At 41.6% G+C, this 22,909-nt stretch overlaps 1 protein-coding gene across 1 annotated transcript; it reads right to left on the bottom strand.

Annotated features, from left to right (window-relative positions):
* Positions 1 to 7,505: 7,505 nt before the first annotated feature.
* LOC110528167 (prostacyclin synthase-like) lies at positions 7,506 to 19,303 on the bottom strand. The gene is made up of 10 exons (XM_021609994.3): positions 19,021 to 19,303; positions 18,045 to 18,168; positions 17,688 to 17,863; positions 16,671 to 16,820; positions 15,082 to 15,209; positions 12,526 to 12,707; positions 10,043 to 10,196; positions 9,324 to 9,505; positions 8,256 to 8,407; positions 7,506 to 7,877 (listed from the first exon to the last, which is right to left on the bottom strand). Exons 1-10 carry the CDS (start codon positions 19,089 to 19,091, stop codon positions 7,727 to 7,729), a joined length of 1,470 nt encoding a protein of 489 aa, XP_021465669.3. The 5' UTR covers positions 19,092 to 19,303; the 3' UTR covers positions 7,506 to 7,726.
* Between the last annotated feature and the right edge of the window lie 3,606 nt (positions 19,304 to 22,909).

Here is a 22,909-nt window from a genome sequence, read left to right as displayed (position 1 = left end):
TACGCAAGAATCACTCCGAGAGCCCTCAGCTGGCCACTTACGCAATGTGGTCCTTTACGCTCATTCTTCAACATAAAGGCGTGAAACTACGCCTAAAGGCTGTAGACACCTTAGGAAATACATAGAAAAAGGAATCTGGTTGATATCCCTTTCAATGGCCAATAGGAATGCATAGGAACACAGCGGTTTCAAAATATGAGTCACTTCCTGATTGGATTTTTCTTAGGCTTTCGCCTGCAATATCAGTTCTGTCATACTCACAGACAATATTTTTACAGTTTTGGAAACTTTAGAGTGTTTTCTATCCTAAGCTGTCAATTATATGCATATTCTAGCATCTGGTCCTGAGAAATAGACCGTTTACTTTGGGAACGTTATTTTTCCAAAAATAAAAATAGTGCCGTCTAGCTTCAAGAGGTTATTAAGCTTAGAAAAAAGACCCTTAAAACCAGACTTGGACCACACACCCACTCCACTGAATGGCATTGGTTTGCATTGCCTTGCAACGCTTGCAGTTAGCCACTGATTCCTTCCAAGCCACTCATTTTGGAATTTGCAAATTCCGACTTGTTGTGTAATGTTTATGTCCAATGGCCAATCATCACCAATATGTTTTATCTATAATTTCTCTTCATATGACAAGGATCGAAAAGGATTTACCAGTAGATTGTCGATTTGATTCATGATGATGACTGCTGGCTTGCTAACTAAGATTTTGAAAGTATGATGTTGACATGATTAGTCCAATCAAAGCTACAGTAGATATAACGTGATTTGATAATTTTATGTGTGGCCAATGACCTTGAGCCTTCTTGGATGGGCACATCTTTATTTTTCTCCCCAATCTCGATCTTATTTCATCGCTGCAACTCCACAACGGGCTCGGGAGAGGCAAAGGTCGAGTCATGCGTCTTCCAAAACATGACCCGCCAAACTACGCTTCTTAACACCCGCCCGCTTAACCTGGAAGCCAGCTGCACCAATGTATCAGAGGAAACACCATTCAACTGACGACCGAGGTCAGCCTGCAGGCGCCTGGCCCGCCACAAGGAGTTGCTAGAGTGCAATGAGCCAAGTAAAGACCCCCCGACCAAACCCTCCCCTAACCCAGATGATGCTGGGCCAATTATGTGCCACCCTATGGGACCTCTGGCCAATTGTGACACAGCTTGGGATGGGACCTGGGTGACGCCTCAAGCACTGTGATGCAGTGCCTTAGACAGATGCGCCACTCGGGAGGCCGGGATGGGTACTTCTAATGTAGTTCTATGGCAGCACCCAAGGTGCTTGAATTTCCGAGCTCTCCCTGTAGATTTTGCGGTGGCGTTGTGTCCCCATGAGTGACAGAACACTGAGCCAATCACAGCACAACTAGAGAACCGCTACACTCCATATATTCCGCTTGCTGCCCCACTACCACAGAAAACACTGAGCTAGGTTCAAACACCTGCATTTTGGAGCTTCCTTACTCAAGAAAGCAAAAAAGAGACCATGTTTGTATGCAGCTTTATTAACTCAACAATGTTTGTTTTTTTACATTGTTTGCAAACTGATTGGGTTGATGTCGAGTGATTGTGGAGGCCAAGTCATCTGATGCAGCATTCCATCACTCTCCTTCTTGGTCAAATAGCCCTTACACAGCCTGAGGTGTGTTTTGGGTCATTGTCCTGTTGAAAAACAAATGCTAGTCCCTCTAAGCGCAAATCAGATGGGAGGGCGTATTGCTGCAGATTGCTGTGGTAGCCATGCTGGTGGTTAAGTGTGCCTTAAATTCAAAATAAATCACCAGCAAAGCATGCCGACACCATCACACCTCCTCCTCCATGCTTCACGGTGGGAACCACACATGCAGAGATCATCCGTTCACCTACTCTGCGTCTCACAAAAATCTCACATTTGGACTCATCAGACCAAAGGACAGATTTCAACTGGTCTAATGTCCATTGCTTTTGTTTCTTGGCCCAAGCAAGTCTCTTCATCTTATTGGTGTCCTTTAGTAGTGGTTTCTTTCCAGCAATTCGATCATGAAGGCCTGATTCATGAGGTCTCCTCTGAACAGATGATGTTGAGATGTGTCTCTTACTTGAATTCTGTGCATTTATTTGGGCTGCAATTTCTGAGGCTGGTAACTCTAATGAACTTATCCTCTGCAGCATAGGTAACTCTGGGTCTTCCTTTTCTGTGGCGGTCCTCGTGAGAGCCAGTTTCATCATAGTGCTTGATAGTCCAAACTTTTGACTGGTACTGCATATGTATTTTTATTTTATTTTTACTAAACAGGTGGGGCTCAAAAACGGTGGGGCTCGATATATAGCCACTGGGCTATATATCGATGTGTGCCTGATGCTGCCCCTCATCCCTGATTCTCCTCTGTACGCGCAATATCAAGTGGGCCTATAAGTTATTTAGTGTGGTCTCAATCAAATTATCCATAGCCTATAGTACATAGCAAAGTTATATTTCTAAGATAACTGCTGGGATAGTGTACATAAAACCAGGTTGCATTACACACAGCAATGGATATTCCAACCCTGTGACCCGGCCAGCTCTGCTCTTGCTGATGGTAAAAAAAGAAAAGTGTGTCCTGCCTAACCAATGGCTGTGCTGTGTAGGGCTACGGTGGCAGTTCAGGAGAGTCAAAGGCTTTTTCAGAAAATGTTTTGTTTATTAGGCTTAGTCCTAAAAATGTGCTAACTTGCGCACAGACCAGCCTATAGCCTATGTTATGTTCAGTTTTAGAAGGAGAGTGTGGAGATGAGGAAGACCAGAGGTCAACTTTGATAGCTTACTACTACTATAATTTATTTGATTATAAACAATGTTTCTTGGCCATTATGTATTTATCAGAGTTATTGACCTCACAATAAGCCAGGTTCGAGTAATCTATATTGTGGTGCTGAAACATGAAGCAGCAGTTGCGGCACAATAAACCAGGAATGGACAGCTCATGGTGCTGAAAGTAGGAAAATTTGAGTACGCATAATTCATTTAATCGTCTTCATTTTAATTAGACTTTACTAACAACAAGAGGGTTTTGTGTTGTAGCCTATTTCTTCCTATTTAATAAATAATAGGCAGACCTACCTGTTTGATAGATGAAATTAGGAGGCTGCTCTATCCATAGATTTCTCGGTCAATTCCTCCACCCAGCTGCCTACCTCCGTGTCAGCGAAGGGCTTTTAAGTTAAAACCAAGACTCGAATTGAGGGGGTATGAGAGGGTACGCTGTAGGCCTACCTATAATTAAAGAAAATGGCAAAAAGCACAGGCTTGTTAGTTTACGATTTTGAATAAGATAAAACGGATCCGATTACATAAAGCGCTTTGGTCCGAGATGGTTTATGCTAGAAACAAACTGTAAAATACCCGGGAAAGACGTGACTCTGATATGGGGATATCAGAGGCTAGACAAAAATGGACTTTGCTTGGGAAGTAATCTAACTCTGTCACTATCTATTAATTAAGATATTCACTTTCTGTACAATAGAAGACTTCTTCGATATAGGGGGCGCTCTTTTAATTTTTGGATGAAAAACGTTCCCGTTTTAAACAAGATATTTTGTCACGAAAAGATGCTCGACTATGCATATAATTGACAGCTTTGGAAAGAACACACTCTGACGTTTCCAAAACTGCAAAGATATTGTCTGTGAGTGCCACAGAACTGATGTTACAGAAAAAACCCAGATAAAAATACAATCAGGAAGTGCTGCATTTTTTGAAACCACCTCATGGCAATGACTCCTTATATGGCTGTGGAGGAGCTAGGAGTCAGCTTACCTTTTCCACGTTTTCCCCAAGGTGTCTGCAGCATTGTGACGTATTTGTAGGCATATCATTGGAAGATTGACCATAAGAGACTACATTTACCGGGTGGTCGCTTGGTGTCCTTCGTCACAATTATTGCGTAATCTCCAGCTGCAGTATTTTTCCATTTGCCTCTGATGAGAAACCGACTGCCAGGAATGATTTTTCATCGAATAGAATTGTGAAAAACACCTTGAAGATTGATTCTAAACAACGTTTGCCATGTTTCTGTCGATATTATGGAGCTAATTTTGAAAACAGTTTGGCGTTGTAAGTGACTGCATATTCGTTTTTTTTCCTTAGCCAAACGTGATGAAAAAAAACAGAGCTATTTCTCTTACACAAATAATATTTTTGGAAAAAATGAACATTTGCTATCTAACTGAGAGTCTCGTCATTGAAAACATCCGAAGTTCTTCAAAGGTAAGTGATTTTATTTGAATGCTTTTCTTGTTTTTGTGAAAATGTTGTCTGCTGAATGCTAGGCTTAATGCTATGCTAGGCTATCAATACTCTTACACAAATGCTTGTGTAGCTTTGGTTAAAGCATATTTTGAAAATCTGAGATGACAGTGTTGTTAACAAAAGGCTAAACTTGTGTTTCAATATATTTATTTCATTTCATTTGCGATTTTCATGAATAGGAAATGTTGCGTTATGGTAATGAGCTTGAGGCTATGATTACGCTCCCGGATACGGGATTGCTCGATGCTAGAGGTTAAACCCAGACAGGTTTTAGGGAAACACGTGTGACCTCTTGTTAGGGTAAGCCATGTAACCAGCAGTTAAAACCTCTTTGGGCTGAGATCCCGCTAACGGGATCGATATGACAACAGCCAGTGAAAGTGCAGGGCTCCAAATTCAAAACAACAGAAATCTCATAATTAAAATTCCTCAAACATACAAGTATTTCACACCATTTTAAAGATCCACTTCTTGTGAATCGCACCACAGTGTCCGATTTCAAAAAGGTTTTACGACGAAAGCACCACAAACGATTATGTTAGGTCAGAGCCAAGTCACAGAAAAACACAGCCATTTTTCCAGCCAAAGAGAGGAGTCACAAAAAGCAGAAATAGAGATAAATGAATCACTAACCTTTGATGATCTTCATCAGATGACACTCATGACACACAATACATGTATGTTTTGTTCGATAAAGTTCATATTTATATAAAAAAATCTCAGTATACATTGGCGCGTTACGTTCAGTAGTTCCAAAACATCCGGTAATTTTGCAGAGAGCCACATCAATTTACAGAAATACTCATAATAAACATTGATAAAAGACAACTATTATGCACAGAATTATAGATACACTTCTCCTTAATGCAACCGCTGTGTCAAATTTCAAAAAAGCTTTACCGAAAAAGCACACCATGCAATAATCTGAGTACGGCGCTCAGAGACCAAAACAACCCAAACAGATATCCGCCATGTTGTGTAGTCAACAGAAGTCAGAAATAGCATTATAAATATTCACTTACCTTTGATGATCTTCATCAGTCTGCACTCCCAGGAATCCCAGTTCCACAATAAATGTTTGTTTTGTTTGATAATGTCCATCATTTATGTCCAAATACCTCATTTTTGTTCGCACGTTTAGCCCAGTAATCCAAATTCATGACACGCGATCACTAGGAGCAGACGAAAAGTCAAAAAGTTCCGTTACAGTCTGTAGAAACATGTCAGACAAAGTATAGAATCAATCTTTAGGATGTTTTTAACATAAATCTTCAATAGGGTTCCAACCGGAGAATTCCTCTGTCTTCAGAAATGCAATGGAACTCAAGCTAACTATCACGTGAATGCGTGTGGCTCTCTGGCAGACCTCTGACTCATTCCCCTCTCATTCGCCCCCATTTCACAGCTGAAGCATCAAACAAGGTTCTAAATTCTGTTGACATCTAGTGGAAGCGTTAGGAAGTGCAATTTGACCCCATAAACACTGTGCATTCGATAGGGATAGAGTTGAAAAACTACAAACCTTAGATTTCCCACTTCCTGGTTGGATTTTTTCTCAGGTTTTTTCCTGCCCTGTTATACTCACAGACATCATTCAAACCGTTTTATAAACTTCAGAGTGTTTTCTATCAAAATCTACTAATAAATGCATATATTAGCAGCTGGGCCTGAGTAGCAGACAGTTTACTCTGGGCACCTTATTCATCCAAGCTACTCAATACTGCCCCCAGCCATAACAAGTTAATTAAAGCTTACATTCTGCATCGGTAGGCCTACTCTGCCTGGGGTGGAAATGTAGGCCTTGCTTTTGAAAGTGCCATGCTTAAATTCCCAATGACATCTTAGATGAAATTATTTGCAAACAGGGACAGTTTCGTTGCAACTCAATATTACAGTAGGAGGTGTTCTTAATGTTTGAACACTGTGTATTATGCTGAAGGGGTGGCCAGCCATTTTCATTTCAGAGGTTTGATTTTCTCCATGTAACCCTTATTATAAATAACGTTCACTCCCGAATGAACAAAAGAGCGAGGTTATAAAAAAAAAAAAATAGCGGACAATTTTCATGGGTATATTAAAAAAACGGTGTTATATGCGCATTTCCCCTACCAGTGGTGTACCTCCACCAAATGGACTTGTGGATAAAAATCCCTGCGTGGTGATGTAGAGCACACAAAATGTACTTATTCACTTAAGTTTTCATGTACTGAATAAAAACCTAAAGTTAAATGCGTTTCCATCGCAATTTCACCTTTACGGATTGTTCGGTCACAAAAAACTGTTGCTAAATAGTAAATGTGTGCCTAATATGGTCTTGGCACGTGCGCTCTAGCCAACAGTTTGCAGATACAGTGCAGGTAGACTAGTCTACATGATATGATTATGGATAGTCTAAGAGCAAGAATATTTGTATTTGTCAAATGGCAGTCAAGCATCTATTATCATGTCACTAGAATAAAACCCTAGGTATGTATTGAAAAGCAGCATCAATATCACCATGCACTACCATCCCCCTGTGAAGTTCAAGTTATTCAATCCGTAGCCTAATAAACTGTATGGTTTCCCGAGTCGTAGTGGGAGGACTACACACCCTATCATCTTGAGACTCCAAATGTACTTCGATATGATAGTTATAGCAATATTTGAAGCATAAAGGCATTACCACTGCCATTTATCGCATTGACACAAAAAGATCCCACCATGTCGAATGAACAAGTTATCCGTCTGCATTTTAAAATGTTTTACCAATTATTAGAATGGTTTTAATATGTATGATTTTACTCTCTGCCTATGGAAACATGGTTAGTGTGACAAATGTGTGGTTTGATCTGTTTAAAGAGCGCCAGCCGCCCAATTACTCCACCAAATACATAAAGGGAAAAGGGGCTACGTAGTCAGTTGTACAACTGAATGCCTTGAACTGAAATGTGTCTTCTGCATCTGAATCAGAGAGGTGCAGGGGCTGCCTTAATCAACATCCACATCTTCGGTGCCCGGGGAACAGTGAGTTAGATCCCCTGATGCAATGGACACCATCATGGGACTGGAGGGGATTTAGGACACTTTCATCACTAGGATAAGCTCCAAATTGATGTTTTGTTGTGAAAATGTTTTTACAAATATTTCTAATTAAGGTGGTGCAATAGTTTATACATAATGCACTTTAAACACTTGAAGCTGGTTTTATGGAGCCAGGTTAATCATTGATACAACTTATTTTACAAACAAAATAGTCTAGAACAAAAAACAATTTTAATGTTATGAAGTGACAATTTTAAAGTGAAATATATACATTATAATTAAAGATAAATAACACATTACACTGTACATTTGTGCTGATACAAAAATAGATACAATACATTATATGGACATATTGTCATACATTTTTTGAAATTAGCCTAAACTTCACAAACCAGACTTCACGTCTGGTTTGAGAGATCTCAACATCATGTCTTCAATGTGAATGTCTAGGTTTATATCTGATGGCCAGGTCTCCTTCAGGCTGCAACATTCCAAACCCATAGCGACTGGAGTTCACCTCTGGCATCTGAGCCTCTGAGTCACACCGCTCCAGTTCCAGATGAGACAGGACCAGATACACAAACCTGAACACACAGATAAAGACACAACAGGTGAGTTGTTGGCATTAATACATTATAAATGTGCCTAAACTGTAACATTGACCATTGCACACACCAGTTTTTGTAGAATCCATTTGTATTTTATTTTGGCATGTTCTATCTGCATAGCAGTGAAATTCATGTCACTGTAACCCAATCTTGCATAGACACCTGGAGAAGCCTGTGCAGTAAAAGTCAGCTGCTAAGCCTTCCCTCTTCCTATAATGGCATTTGCTGTGAGGTGAGCTAATCAATCCCAGAATTAAGTCTGTCCTTGATTCTGGTGAAGTGGGGACCTCTGACTCCCTCTGACCTCCTCTGCCCTCCCCCTAAGACCCATAAGGAACACTCAGAGATACTCACTGTCTGATGGAGTTGATGGCAAAGCGTTTGCCCACACAGCCATTGGTGCCTGCGCCCCATGGCATGGTGTAGTACTTGAGCCGTCTCCCTCCTTTAAAGAAGTCCTTCTTCACAGATCCGTCCTTGTTGAGGAAGCGTTCATACTTGAATCTCTATGACAGGAAACGCAGGGAGGTAAAGCAGTGAACCCAGGTCATACTGACAAATGATGATCACACATGACTGTTCCCCCACGCTTCCTGCTGCACACAACCATATCATATCAGATGGCAATAATAGCCTGGGACTACCCAATCATTTACTACAATTTCCATGTGTATTCCACTAACTGGCTGGTACTGTAGGGTGAAGGACAAAGCAATGATTCAGCTGTGTAACAAACTAACTCCCTTCCCACTCCTATTTCTATTTGTGTTCAAGTGCCTTACAATGTCCTAGGTTTAACCCCTCTCTCTGTATCTTGGGTAATCCAGGGGCACTTTAGAAACTGTGTAGGTGTGCTTCCTCCTTACGTAAACAAACGTCAATACTTATTACTGTACCTTATCTTTAACCTGTGTTACACAATTAATACAACTAGGGTTGTGGGATAGACAGAACATGCGCAGATGGATTTGAAACTCAAATCAAATCAAATGTATTTATATAGCCCTTCGTACATCAGCTGATTTCTCAAAGTGCTGTACAGAAACCCAGCCTAAAACCCCAAACAGTAAGCAATGCAGGTGTAGAAGCACGGTGGCTAGGAAAAACTCCCTAGAAAGGCCAAAACCTAGGAAGAAACCTAGAGAGGAACCAGGCTATGTGGGGTGGCCAGTCCTCTTCTGGCTGTGCCGGGTGGAGATTATAACAGAACATGGCCAAGATGTTCAAATGTTCATAAATGACCAGCATGGTCGAATAATAATAAGGCAGAACAGTTGAAACTGGAGCAGCAGCACGGTCAGGTGGACTGGGGACAGCAAGGAGTCATCATGTCAGGTAGTCCTGGGGCATGGTCTAAACTTTATTGTCCATTATTAGGGAGCTATTATTTGTTCATGTGTGAGAGGCAACTAACATCCATACCTGTGGTTCCTGGTGGATCTCAGGATCCATCTGAGGGCTAATGAAGGGGAACAGACACACTCTGTCCCCCCTCCTGAGCTGGTACTCCTGCCCATTGGCCATTTGCAGGGTCTTTTCCTGCACTACCTCTCTGGTGATGAACGGGGCAGCACTGAGCCTCAGAGTCTCCTCTAAGGCACTGTCTGGGATAGAGTAGACAAAGAAAAGAAGACGATGAACACTAATATACACAGACTCATTAAGCATACAGATGTTATGTCCTCGTAATAGATTCGCTAAGGTCATTCTCATTTGAGGAGTCCCTTAAGAATAGTTATGAATAGACTTGCCTAGTTAAATAAAGGTTAAATACAGGCAGGTTTCTATATTCAGGTAGGTGGCACTTTCCTTATGTGCTCATTATTTGCACCAGAGGTTAGAGCACCTGTTGATGGTGACATGGGAGCCATTAGATCATTGAGAGCAACTTTCAGGGCCTGAGCAGGTGGATCTGCCCTGGTCCTTTAGTCATTGAGCTCATTAGGGTCTCAGGCAAAGACTACTGTATGTGTGGCCACTCACCTGGGAACAGTGTGTGTGTATATATATATGTGTGTCTTCAACTGCCCTCTCACCCCCCCACCCTCTTTTCTCTCTACTCTGTTCATTAAGGTACATTTGCCCATAGGGATGAAGCTCCTTGTCTTTGTGGATATACCCAGTAAACAAAAAACACTCACCAAACACAGGTGTGTGCTGCAGCCTATCCAGTAGGGGACACTTTGCAGAGTCCTGCTCGGAGATGCTGCTGAACTCTCTTCTCACCGCCCTCATGGCCTCAGGGTTTGTCAACAGGAAACCTAACAGCCAGAATGCAGCAGGTCCAACGTTACCCTGGCAACAAATGAAGGTTGACATGAAGGCAATGACACAGCGAGTTCCCTTTCCGATGGTTCTCACAGTGAGACTGTGCAGGTAGCAATTATGTAACCGGAGAAGAGAACATTACACACCACATGCCAGCTCTTACTATTTTCTCTCATAGGGGAAAGCATCACTTGTTCATATAGTTAAATCACAAAGCCTAATGAATTAGACTGGTTCCTTTCCTGTGTCTATGATAGAGCACCGTGTTATGGCTTCTGTCAGAGAGTAGGTGCTGTAATGGTTACTATAAAAGACAAGCCATTAGACATCAAAGAGACTCAATATGGAGTGTTCGGGGCACACTGGGCTGTCCTGGCCATCTGTCTGTGTTTGTACATGAGTGGAAAGACCACTGAATTTACATCGACTCCAGAATAAATAATGTTTGCCATGTGTAGTGCTGAGCGATTAGTGCTTTTTGAGGTCGGTTCGGTTTTGGTTCGATCGCGAAAAAAAAGAACAGGCTACTATATATATATTTTTTACATTACATGCACTATGCATTATGTGGGTTGAAAGCTGTAACACAGAATTAAATAATGAATAAAAGTCCCATGGTGGTGGTGACTGCCCATTATTGCTTATCACTAATTAACTATAATTTATTCACATTACTTTAACAAAATATTTGTTTTATTTTATTATTTCATTCCACGTCATCCGCCAACGCGGTTCTTCAAAAGGAAATAAGACATACTTTTAGGACTGCTGAATGCCAACTATCACTCCGCTTTCTATCCCTCTAGATAGTACGTTCTCAGTCTCTGTGTCTTGCTCTGCACAGACCGGACAAGTTTAAGCAGGTGCGTAATGGATTATGGTCCTTGTAGTTTTTTACCACTACAACTCCATCGCACAGTCCAAGCTTGATCTGATTTATCCCTACAGAAACTGTACATCGAGCTCACAGAAAAAAATGAAGGAGATGGAATTCAAATAATTGAACAGACGTCGGTCAATTAGTTGATTTTGGTTAATCTCTCAGCACTAGCCATGCAATATGCTGGACTATACATTATCCAGGAATTACATACAATATAATACACAGATTATTTGTTGTGGTAACACCTTATGTTCTTCACTACATTCTTAGGGGAACTGAAAAATTACAATCAAGAGTTGCATGATGATGGTAGATCATGTGGCTGTGTGACATTGTAGATGCAGTTATTAGTGCTCAATGAGTGACGTGACACGTCTAAGCAGCAAGGTTGGGGTAATTCCATTTGAATTCCAGTAAATTCAGAAAGTAAACCAAATTCCAGTTCAGAATGTTCTTCATTGAAAAGTTTTGAAGACAATTGGAATTTCAGTGTACCTTTTGAACTGACTGGAATTTAAATGGAATTAACCCCAACCATGCTAAGCAGGAGCTGAGTACTCAGAGTCTACTCAGAATGTTCTTGGTATCATAGTGTGTACTTTTGCCATCTTGGGATTCCTCCAAAAAGTATCTGTTTAGCTGGAGTCAGACCCTTTTATCTAAAGGACATAAACAGGCTACTAGTGCACTCTTGTGGTAAAGATGCGTATTACACTCATTACCATCTTTTATTAGGGAAGTCCTTGTTTGAGCAGGAGGAGCAGGTAACAGTAGCTCTGTAACAACCATTCTAGCAGCAAAGAGAGCTTGAGAACATCCCACTGAGGCCATGTTTAGTTGGAGCCCACTGGAACTTGCAGTAGTCTAACATAGGGACAGGATGTCTGTCCCCTCCAAGATAACACTAAAATAAGGTCTAACAGTTCTAGGGTTTTTCCATACACTCCAGTGGTTGAGAATACAGCATTAGTATTTATCTTAAAGAACTGAATGTGCTAGTATTTATTTATAGTCTTTCAAAAATAATCACTAACCACAAAAGTATTCTACAGTGGTTGGACAAAGCGTAAGGTGTGGTTGACAAACAGGTACAGTATAAACAGAATTTGAGAGGCACACCGTGTGGGTAGCTGAATTTCACAAAGGGTAACATCTTTAACCAGTCGAGTCTAGCATCTGACATTGGCATGCAAGTGTCTTTGTATTGGAAAATGTTCATGTTTAAGATGGCTGCTAGCCAGGAGGGCATGCTGCTGTATTACCAGGTATCATTGTTGGCCCACCTCCAAAAATCTATTGAATAGAAAGGAATTTTTCTATGGGTGCAATGGAACAACAGGGATTTTCACCAATCGTTCACAAGATCTATTCAGAACAGCTTTAAATAGCTGGGCAGCCCTTGCTTCGTGACAATGACAGGCCACTACTCCTCTTAGGGAGGTGAGGTGAGATGGGGGAGTGCCTATGACTCACCTGTGTGGCCCACAGCTGCAGCAGCAGGGCTCTCCTCTGAGTTTCCTCGTCAGCTCCCTCTTCCTGCAGAAGGTGCCTGTAGTCTCTCAGCCAGGGGCTGGACCCGGAGCCCTCTCCCAGCCCCGCCGGGGCCAACAATTCCCACAGACGCCCCCTCACACTCTGGGCGGTCCGCTTCTCCTCTGACACACACACACAGACAGGAACACACAGGCAGGTGAGTCAAGAGTAAACACAGACACACATGGGTAAAACAGATGAGATCAGACTGAGATAATTTGATTAGTGAGTCAAGTGTCGATAGAGAGATACAGGCGACATAATCCTGAAAACAGAGACGGGTGGGAGAGGTGTGTAACATGAACATGGGAAACATGAAGAGTGAGTAATAGGTGTGACATGCAAGATAAGACAGATGAACAAATATGCCATTTGAATAGAAAGAGGTGACATCAGTGACACGGGTGGGACAGAAACAGGAGATATGTGGGAGTAAGCTGGGAGGAACAAACAAATATAATATGTATAGTTAGAGAACAGTAAGATCAGATATAAGGAGGTGAAAAGGACAGACAGGTGTGTCAGGTGACATCAGATAGAGCCTGTAGATGAAGCAGGTGTATGACTGAGAAGAAATGACATAGGGACCATGAGTAATTAAGCCAATTGGAGTCGGAAATTAGATTCAAACATATGACCCGCTTAGATAAAGTAATTCACTGCAGTGACCGCAGGGGCAAGCAAGAAACAAACTACTTATATTTTATTTAACTAGGCAAGTCAGTTAAGAACAAATTCTTATTTTCAATGACAGCCTAGGAACAGTGGGTTAACTGCCTGTTCAGGGGCAGAAAGACAGATCTGTACCTTGTCAGCTCAGGGGTTTGACCTTGCAACCTTCCGGTTACTAGTCCAACACTGTAACCACTAGGCTACCCTGCCACCCCACAGTGAGTCCATACAATGACAAATATGACAAATCACAAACAGCCAGCCGACTCAATGATATATATAAAAATCGGAGTCATAAAGTGATCGGGGATAATACAGATTTAATTATTCCTCTATTCAGTCTTTATAATAAACTCAGCAAAAAACGAAACGTCCTCTCACTGTCAACTGTGTTTATTTTCAGAAAACTTAACATGTGTAAATCTTTGTATGAACATAACAAGATTCAACAACTGAGACATAAACTGAACAAGTTCCACTGACATGTGACTAACAGAAAGGTAAAAATGTGTCCCTGAACAATGGGGGGGTCAAAATCAAAAGTAACAGTCAGTATCTGGTGTGGCCACCAGCTGCATTATGTACTGCAGTGCATCTCCTCCTCATGGACTGCACCAGATTTGCCAGTTATTGCTGTGAGATGTTACCCCACTCTTCCACCAAGGCACCTGCAAGTTCCCGGATATTTCTGGGGGGAATGTCCCTAGCTCTCACCCTCCAATCCAACAGGTCCCAGACGTGCTCAATGGGATTGAGATCCGGGCTCTTTGCTGGCCATGGCAGAACACTGACATTCCTGTCTTGCAGAAAATCACGCACAGAACGAGCAGTAGGGCTGGTGGCATTGTCATTCTGGAGGGTCATGTCAGGATGAGCCTACAGGAAAGGTACCACATGAGGGAGGAGGAAATCCAACCATCACCCATGGTGAGACGAAACCGTGACTCGTCAGTGAAGAGCACTTTTTGCCAGTCCTATCTGGTCCAGCGACGGTGGGTTTGTGCCCATAGGCGACGTTGTTTCCGGTGATGTCTGGTGAGGACCTCCCTTACAACAGGCCAACAAGCCCTTAGTCCAGCCTCTCTCAGCCTATTGCGGACAGTCTGAGCACTGATGGAGGGATTGTGCGTTCCTGGTGTAACAGTTGTTGTTGTTGCCATCCTGTACCTGTCCCGCAGGTGTGATGTTCGGATGTACCGATCCTGTGCCGGTGTTGTTACACGTGGTCTGCCACTGTGAGGACGATCAGCTGCCCATCTGGTCTCCCTGTAGCGCTGGCCACATTTATTTCCCTGGCCACATCTGTAGTCCTCATGCCTCCTTGCAGCATGACTAAGGCACATTCACGCAGATGAGCAGGGACCTCGGGCATCTTTCTTTTGGTGTTTTTCAGAGTCAGTAGAAAGGCCTCTTTAGTGTCCGAAGTTTTCATAACCGTGACCTTAATTGCCTACCGTCTGTAAGCTGTTAGTGTCTTAACAACCTTTCCACAGGTGCATGTTCATTCATTGTTTATGGTTCATTGAACAAGCATGGGAAACAGTGTTTAAACCCTTTACAATGAAGATCTGTTAAGTTATTTGGATTTTTACTAATCTTTGAAAGACAGGGTCCTGAAAAAGGGGCATTTCTTTTTTTGCTGAGTTTAAATTAGGGTAAAACAATCAAACTATAATACCACATCCAAACTGAATTAAGCCCTAAGATCGGACACACAACTTTTTTTGATAAACTCCCACACCCAGCTGCCACTGTACCTTTCCACAAATGTAAAACCTTGTGGCTCACAATGTTTCTTTCAGAGACCATGTTTCATGTAGTCACCTGGTTTCAGTGTGGTCCTGGCCATTTTGGTCAGGAGGTTGTCAAACTTCCGGTACTCCTCATAGACGTCAGTGGGGTCTGTTCTGTTGTTGTTCTGCTCCCCTCCAAAAAGTGTGAGGTACCCTGCCCTGAAAGAGAGAGAGAGTGGGATGGTGAGTGTGGTTGTAGAGTGGCATGTTGAAAAAAACATTTGGTTGCTAGTAGCAGTTAAGCTTAGGAAAACATGTCATTGAGTGATCATTAAATATATTGAAGATGTTGCCTTAAAGATGGAATCCGCAGTAGGCGGAAACAGCACCATGGCTCTGCCACCACCGTTGTTATTGTTTTTGTTGCCCAGCTGAGGAGATGTCGCGTAGCATGGTAGAAATAATTGCAGTACATAATAGTGTGCTCTTCTATCTCCCATGCAATTATGTCCGAGGGGAAAAAACTGTTTTCGTTGTTTCCACTAACTTCTTTGTTCCTTGTATTTAAAACAGGCATGGCAGTTTCACCATTAAGCATTTCAGTTTTAAGTGATTGTTAAGAACCGTTTCCGATCGATGGAGGAATACCTTGCCCACAGTGGCGTCCTCCCACTGAAGGTCAACAGGAACACTTCCTGTGTCACACCTGCCACTGCCCACCCACCTAAACTGTTCACAGTGTGGGGTATTACTAGTATAAACGTCTTATTTAGTATAAATCTTCCTCATCCTAGATTACTTCACAGCAGGGTTTTTCAAATGTTTTGGGGCCAGGGACCCCTTTTGTGATAGTAAATTCATCAGGGACCAGACATAATTAGAACACAGCTCGAGTGACATAATAATAGCATACAAGGACTTCTACCAAGTCTCAGTCCCTGGGAAGGAACATTACATTATAAAGGCACGCCTCTTGGCATTGGAGAGAAAATGAAGCCGTTTTCAAGGTAATATTCTGCAATTATACCCATAATGCCATTTTTTTAAAGCTTACATTACAGTGCATTTATGTTAACAAAACATTTTGGGGAAATACAAGAAGTATCCAGTTGAAAAATGTATAACTTGTAGATTATAAGTATTTTGGCCAAGGGATATATTCATCTGTTGTTGTTAGTAATATTAATGAAAAATTCAACTTAATTCATGTTATATTTTGAGATCTGCCTGTGGACCCCATGCAGTACGGCCGCAGACCCCACTTTGAGAACCCCTGCTTCACGGTGTCTGATCTATTAAGTAATGATGTTGCCTAATGTTAACATAAGTAATGACTAAATCCTCTGGTCCCCATTAGGATGCTGAATGTTTAAATGACCATCTCAAACATCTCTGGCAACACTATAAATAAAAACCCTTTTAAAGTGTGTAGCCGGGGGAGTTCTACAGGAAGGGCACCCTGAAAGAGGAATTTCATGAGTGGCACTGCTCTTTCTTTTCATTAGATGCCTCTTATGTGTCACTAAACATTCTTACTGGTGTATTTACAAACAAGTGGCTTGTGGAACGGGCTGGTAAGTAAACTGTTTATCCCAGGCGTTTGACGTAGGCCCTTGGGGACGCGTGGGTGAATGAGTGAGTGAAGAAGGGAAGGAGGTATAGGAACTCTTCCGTTCGTACCTGAAGAGAAGACTGTAACAGAAGCTGAAGAGCCCGTCCGTGTTCCAGTCAGTCTGGTTGTGACAGGGCCTCTGGGCTTGCAGCAGCAGGGACTGGATGTGGCGGTGCATGGTGCTGCTCAGGCAGGATAGGCTCCCGCCCTCAAAGTGCCTGAGGGTACAAAGGTTTAAGGTCAAGAGAAAGGAATGTTTGTCATATATGATGTCATAAAGGCCAAACCTGTAATTCACTTTTACCTAATTGTGTAAAAGACTAGCATTCTGTTCCGGGGTTTACTATGGGTTGCTTTGGCTCGGACAATGCTTATTTACTTAAGTAGTGGCACTGTGAAGACAGGTGTAGTATCACGCCTCTATGGAATAACACCAAAAAACATAGGTGTTGCCTGTGGCAATACTGTAACTGATCAGTCTGAACTATAAACTTTGGGCTGGAGGATATGTCAGTGCAGTACACCTGTGTGGCAGGGTACAAAATGCTGCTCTGTAGATTCAACATCCATTACAGAGAGCTTGACATCTATGCTCTATAAAGCCAGAAGAAAAGGACTATAGCACTGTAACCTACACAACGGCCTAGATATTCTGCAAGACAATATGACTGTGAGAGACTGAGATAGTTCCACAACAGTGCCAATCAACAGAATGGTGGGAGGTGAGTGCATTTGCTCCGCACCCTGACACAGTATGCATTTATAAACAATAACATGAGGCTAATCAGGCCATGGTGATGGTAGTGATATCTGTGATGGTCGATGTGGTAATCCCTGATCTCAGGCACCTCTCTGTCTCAGGGAGTGAAACTTTTGAGTTAGACTACGGTGGAGCCAGGAAGCAACATCCCACAGTAGCCTATTATACCTGTGTAAGGATCCAGTTATTGGCTGGACAATGCTGTCCTTAATCGTTTATATGTCAAAACTTTAATTTGTCATTCTCTGACCGTATCAATGGGCATGTACAGCTGTTTTTGGGCTGACCACACAGAAAGGAGTGTGTGATAAGGATAGGGACGTACTGTTTTGTTAGGACCTTCTCTACAGCAGGGTTGTGATGGGGGAGCTGCAGGCTGAATATTCTGTCCATGAGAACCTGTGCGTAGCGTGTGAAGTCTAGGGACACAGAGTCCTCTATCACAGCATCATAAGAGCTGGGGTCCAGTAGCACTGTCACATAGCGCCCAGCCACACGCACCTACACACACACACACACAAAATCAAAAAGTGGAACACACCAACACACGCATCATGAACGGTGAGGAATTTACATCTACTATAGATGTATTCAGGGATTTAGGCAAGAACAGATGATCAGATTCAGGTATAGATATTAGGTTGATGATGTTGAGGAAAGTGTTTCATACCACCACTCTTACCGTGAAGATATCACCATGCTTCACCTTCATACGGTTTAGAAACTTGGCAGCATCTCTTCCAAACTCAAGGGCGTGGCCTAACCATGGAATAACTCCTTTGTCTAAAGGTGGCTCTTTCTCTGACCTGTTTAGAAAGAAAACCCATGTAATTTTGAATAGCTAATATTCAAACCTATATATTTGTCTGTTGATATAGTATCTGTATCCGAAATCAATTAACTATTCAATATTCACATGCCTGGCTCTTATCAGTACATTGCGTGACACAGCTGTGAGTAAAGTAGAAACAGTTTAGCAAATAAATTATAAAGCCAGAACTCTCCCAATAACATTTATAGTAGAATGAGCCCATCAATTTATCCAGCGATATAGCAATAAACAAGGATGAAAACAGATGTGACTTTATGATCTTTGAGACACAAAAGTTGACATTTAAGACTGGCCAGTGAAAATAGTCCTTAATAGCACTTGAATGTTGGTTAATCTCGGGATTATTTCAACCTTCCCTCTCAAAAAGGATTGACAGGCGACAACTCATGTAACTCATCTACTGCTCAATACAACTATGATATTATTAAAATGTATTTGGATTACTTTAGGTTTATGGTAAATACAACTTTGTGCTGGGTTAATTTATGCTAGGTAGGCAATACACCTATTAGATAAGTAGGCTAGTGTGCTAAACAAATATGTGCACAGGTGAAAACGAGTTCGAAATGCCCACAATATAATACAGAATGCATCAAATCAAATCAAATGTATTTATATAGCCCTTCGTACATCAGCTGATATCTCAAAGTGCTGTACAGAAACCCAGCCTAAAACCCCAAACAGCAAGCAATGCAGGTGTTGAAGCACGGTGGCTAGGAAAAACTCCCTAGAAAGGCCAAAACCTAGGAAGAAACCTATTCAATGTATGCAGTGCAAGCATAGACATTAGCCTAATAGAACATTCATTTTAGAAAAGGGTACTCACCTGGAGCGTTTCGAAACAAGTACGAATAAGAGAAGCATGCCCTGGACAAGCAAAAGTATCGTCCAAATCATAGCGCAATTTCTAGAAAGATGTACCTGCACGTTGGTGCGCAACAGTGAATATATGTGAATAATTTAAGACTACAGGCTTGATCAGATATAGTGCTATTTATTTTGTCATCCGATGACGGCGTTGCAGGGTGTACCCTGACGTCATATGATCTCATCCATCTTCCTATTTGCACGAGTTCACGTAGGACCCATGACTAGGGAGTTTATTCATTTCGTATCGCAGGAGATCCGTGTTTACCGTGAATGTTGTCTCCGCGACCGCGGGAACATGGCCTTTAATTGTTAACGGTGCTATAAAGCTGATACTCAGGGCTAGGAATTTAATGGAGCCGTAGTTTCATTTCCAGATACATCCAAGCCTAAACAAAACAAACCCACCCATGTGTCTAAATTTAAATCAGATTAGGTTTGATAATATCCCAAATAATGATATTCCAATGATATCGTGTCTTCATGGGTTGCCTCCATAGAGTTGAGCGCAGACTATTTGAAATAAATGTACCTTTGACTCACTATGCAGTCGATACTTCAAAAATGTACATTCTTAAACTCTTACCATGTACCTAAGTTTGTCCTGTTGTTGCGTGCCTTTATCTTTGTTTACTAAAATCATATTTTTTTTTAAATAAAATGTTAATCAAAAACAAACACGGACTGTTTCCTCATTGATATTCAATTGGCACATTCACATTCGAGTTGCCATCTTAGAGCAACAGCAATGAGGAAACAGTCAGTGGTTATATTTGATTGACGTTTTATTAAAAAAGTATGGATTTCAGCAAACAAAGGTGTGTATTTACTTGGCTACGTCATGGGTTGCCTACCTCAAAAAATGACACTTACTTACATGTTATTCAGGTCAACATTTTGAAACGGATATTTCTATAAAATAAGCTGAAATGTACCTAGTCTGTCATATTTAGACAAAGCTTGCATAGCCACTTTTATTTCAGTGATTATGGTGATGTGTCAAACTCACAAATGTAAAAAATAGGTCAACTGATGTCACATCAATGGTGTATCTGTTTCACAACAGCAGCAGACATAACTGATGTTAGGATGAGACAATGTTGTCATTGAAAATACAGCTGGGTGATGCATGAGAATGAGTGTGTACAGTCTGTAAGTGTCATAAAAAAGTCCATTACATCAACAACTGATCTAGGCATGTTTGAATACAAGTTTTAGTGACCATAAGAGTCATCGTACAGAACCTACCTACCTACCTACAAGTCGTCAATGGAGTGGAGAGGTGTGGTAATTTGAACTCATTCCCTCAACAGCACAATTGGGGTGTAAATCAATATCCTTGCTTACCTACTGTAGCTAAAAGAACCATGGATGATTAATGAATTGCATTTATTTAACTGGCACTCAGACGTACCCCAACAACTTCTTGTAACGCTGGGGTTTAAAATTAAAAGGAAACTGGTTGTATAAATAGGCCGTTAACCCAAATGTCATCTGTCAATAAAAATACAGTAAAACTTAGGAAATGCTTCCCTATGAGACACACTCACTTTTGTACCTTCAACAACATAAAACAGCAAAATAGGTTAACCAAATAAATACATAAATGTCAAAAGGTAAATTTTTCAGCCATTTCTAAAATATATTGCTGTATAGGTGGTGCTTAACTTGGCCACTTATCCTCCTTTTCCTTTGCTGCCTTTTCTTCTCGTGGTTCCCGGACGTCTTCTGGGGTTTGGCCAAAGATCCCTGCTGTCTGTTTGAGGAGGAACACCCCTGCGTGTAAGCCACCTACATTGACCCAGGCAGTGTGGTGCTTCCAATCCTCAATATGGCATGAGGAAGACAGATACACCCCATCACAAAACATTAACGCTAAAACACCACAGTATAGCTTGGAGAAAAGCCATCTGGCCAAGGGCCCATCTACACCAGAAACAGAGTAGACTCAGTCCATACTATACTCTCACAATAGAGGTTTGTTCACACAGATAATATTGTTGTGGATTAATGAAATCAATATGATCCAACTTCCTCAACTACTCATTTTTTGGAAACCCTGGAATTTTCCAGATGCCTTCCAGAACAGACAGGTTAGGACACGTCTGTCCACCCCACTCCACCACGAATTACACAGTCTTACTGTGTGTGTGGTGCATTGCCTTTTGAAAACATTTCTTATCCTGGGTCAGGATGACAGCCTTCCCTGAGCCTGGTCGGGACACCTGGGCCATCTCTCTTACACAGAGCGGATACAGGTCCCAGTTCTTCTTTCTGGAGCCCATTCTATAAGAAAACTACACAACATACACATCAGCCATGTAAACAATATGAATACATTCAATTAATAAATGACTCCATTGAAGACTTGTTGGTAGGTTCTGTCTTTGTTGAGTGTCCTAATTGAAACAGTACAGTGGTATCTACCTCTTCCCAAAGGCCATGTCAGTGATAATGATGTTCACTGAGCTGGTTCTCATGGGTAGATGACACAGGTCCCACTGCACCTTGTCTATGGGCAGCCCTGGTGTACTGCAGAGGTGGGGAGTATATACAGTGAATTCGGAAAGTAGTTAGACCCCTTGACTTTTTCCCCATTTTGTTTGGTTACAGACTTATACTGAAATGGGTTTAATTGTTTTTTCCATTCTTCAACCTACACACAATACCCCGTAATGACAAAGCAAAAACAGGTTTTTAGACATTTTTGCAAATGAATAAAAAATGAAAAACGTAAATATCACACTTACAGTTGAAGTCGGAAGTTTACATACACTTAGGTTGGAGTCATCAAAACTCGTTTTTCAACCACTCCACAAATTTCTTGTTAACCTCTCTTGGGTAGGGGGAAGTATTTTGATGTTTGGATGAAAAGCGTGCCCAAAGTAAACTGCCTGTTACTCAGGCCCAGAAGCTAGGATATGCATGTAATTGGTCGATTTGGATAGAAAACACTCTAAAATGATGTCTGTGAGTATAACAGAACTGATATGGCAGGCGTAACCCCGAGGACAAACCATCCCTAGGAACTGCAATCTGGGATTGCAGTTCCTAGGGCTTACACTAGATGTCAACAGTCTTTAGAAAGAGTTTCAGGCTGGTTTTTGGAAAAATGAGACAGAAATGGTAGTTTTTTAAGTGGATCTCATTTTGGCTGTAGTGTTTCCAAGCTCGTGGAAGAGAGCGCATTCTTTGGTATTTTTCTCCGGTAAAGACAATAACGATTCTCCGTCTTAAATTGTATCATTTATTTACGTATTAGGATACCTAAAGTTTGACTATAAATGTTATTTGACTTGTTTGGAAAAGTCTATTAGTAACGTTTGGGATTCATTTTGTATGCAGCCTGATGGAGGGAAACTGGGTGGATTATTGACTGAAGCGCGCCACCTAAACTGAGTTTTTATGGATATAAAGAAGGACATTATCGAACAAAATGACCATTTGTGATGTAACTGGGACCTTTTGGAGTGCCAACAGAAGAAGATCATCAAAGGTAAGGCATTTTTTATATCGCTATTTCTGACTTTCGTGTCGCACCTGCCTGGTTGAAATATGTTTTTCATGTGTTTGTATGCAGAGCGCTGTCCTTAGATAATCACATGGTTTGCTTTCGCCGTAAAGCCTTTTTGAAATCTGACACAGCGGCTGGATTAACAAGAAGTTAAGCTTAAGTTAAATATTTATAATACTGTAGTTTGAATTTCGCGCTCTACAATTTCACCGGATGTTGGCCAGGTGGGACGCTACCATCCCACCTGCCCATAAGAAGTTAACAAACTATAGTTTTGGAAAGTCGGTTAGGACATTACTTTGTGCATGACAAGTAATTTTTCCAACAATTGTTT

The sequence above is a fragment of the Oncorhynchus mykiss genome, chromosome 7, assembly GCF_057628025.1.
Source record: "Oncorhynchus mykiss isolate SJ-2025 chromosome 7, ASM5762802v1, whole genome shotgun sequence".
Classification (NCBI taxonomy): Eukaryota; Metazoa; Chordata; class Actinopteri; order Salmoniformes; family Salmonidae; genus Oncorhynchus; species Oncorhynchus mykiss.
The sequence above is the reverse complement of the archived record's forward strand: the minus strand, read 5'-3'. Positions and strand labels throughout refer to the sequence as shown.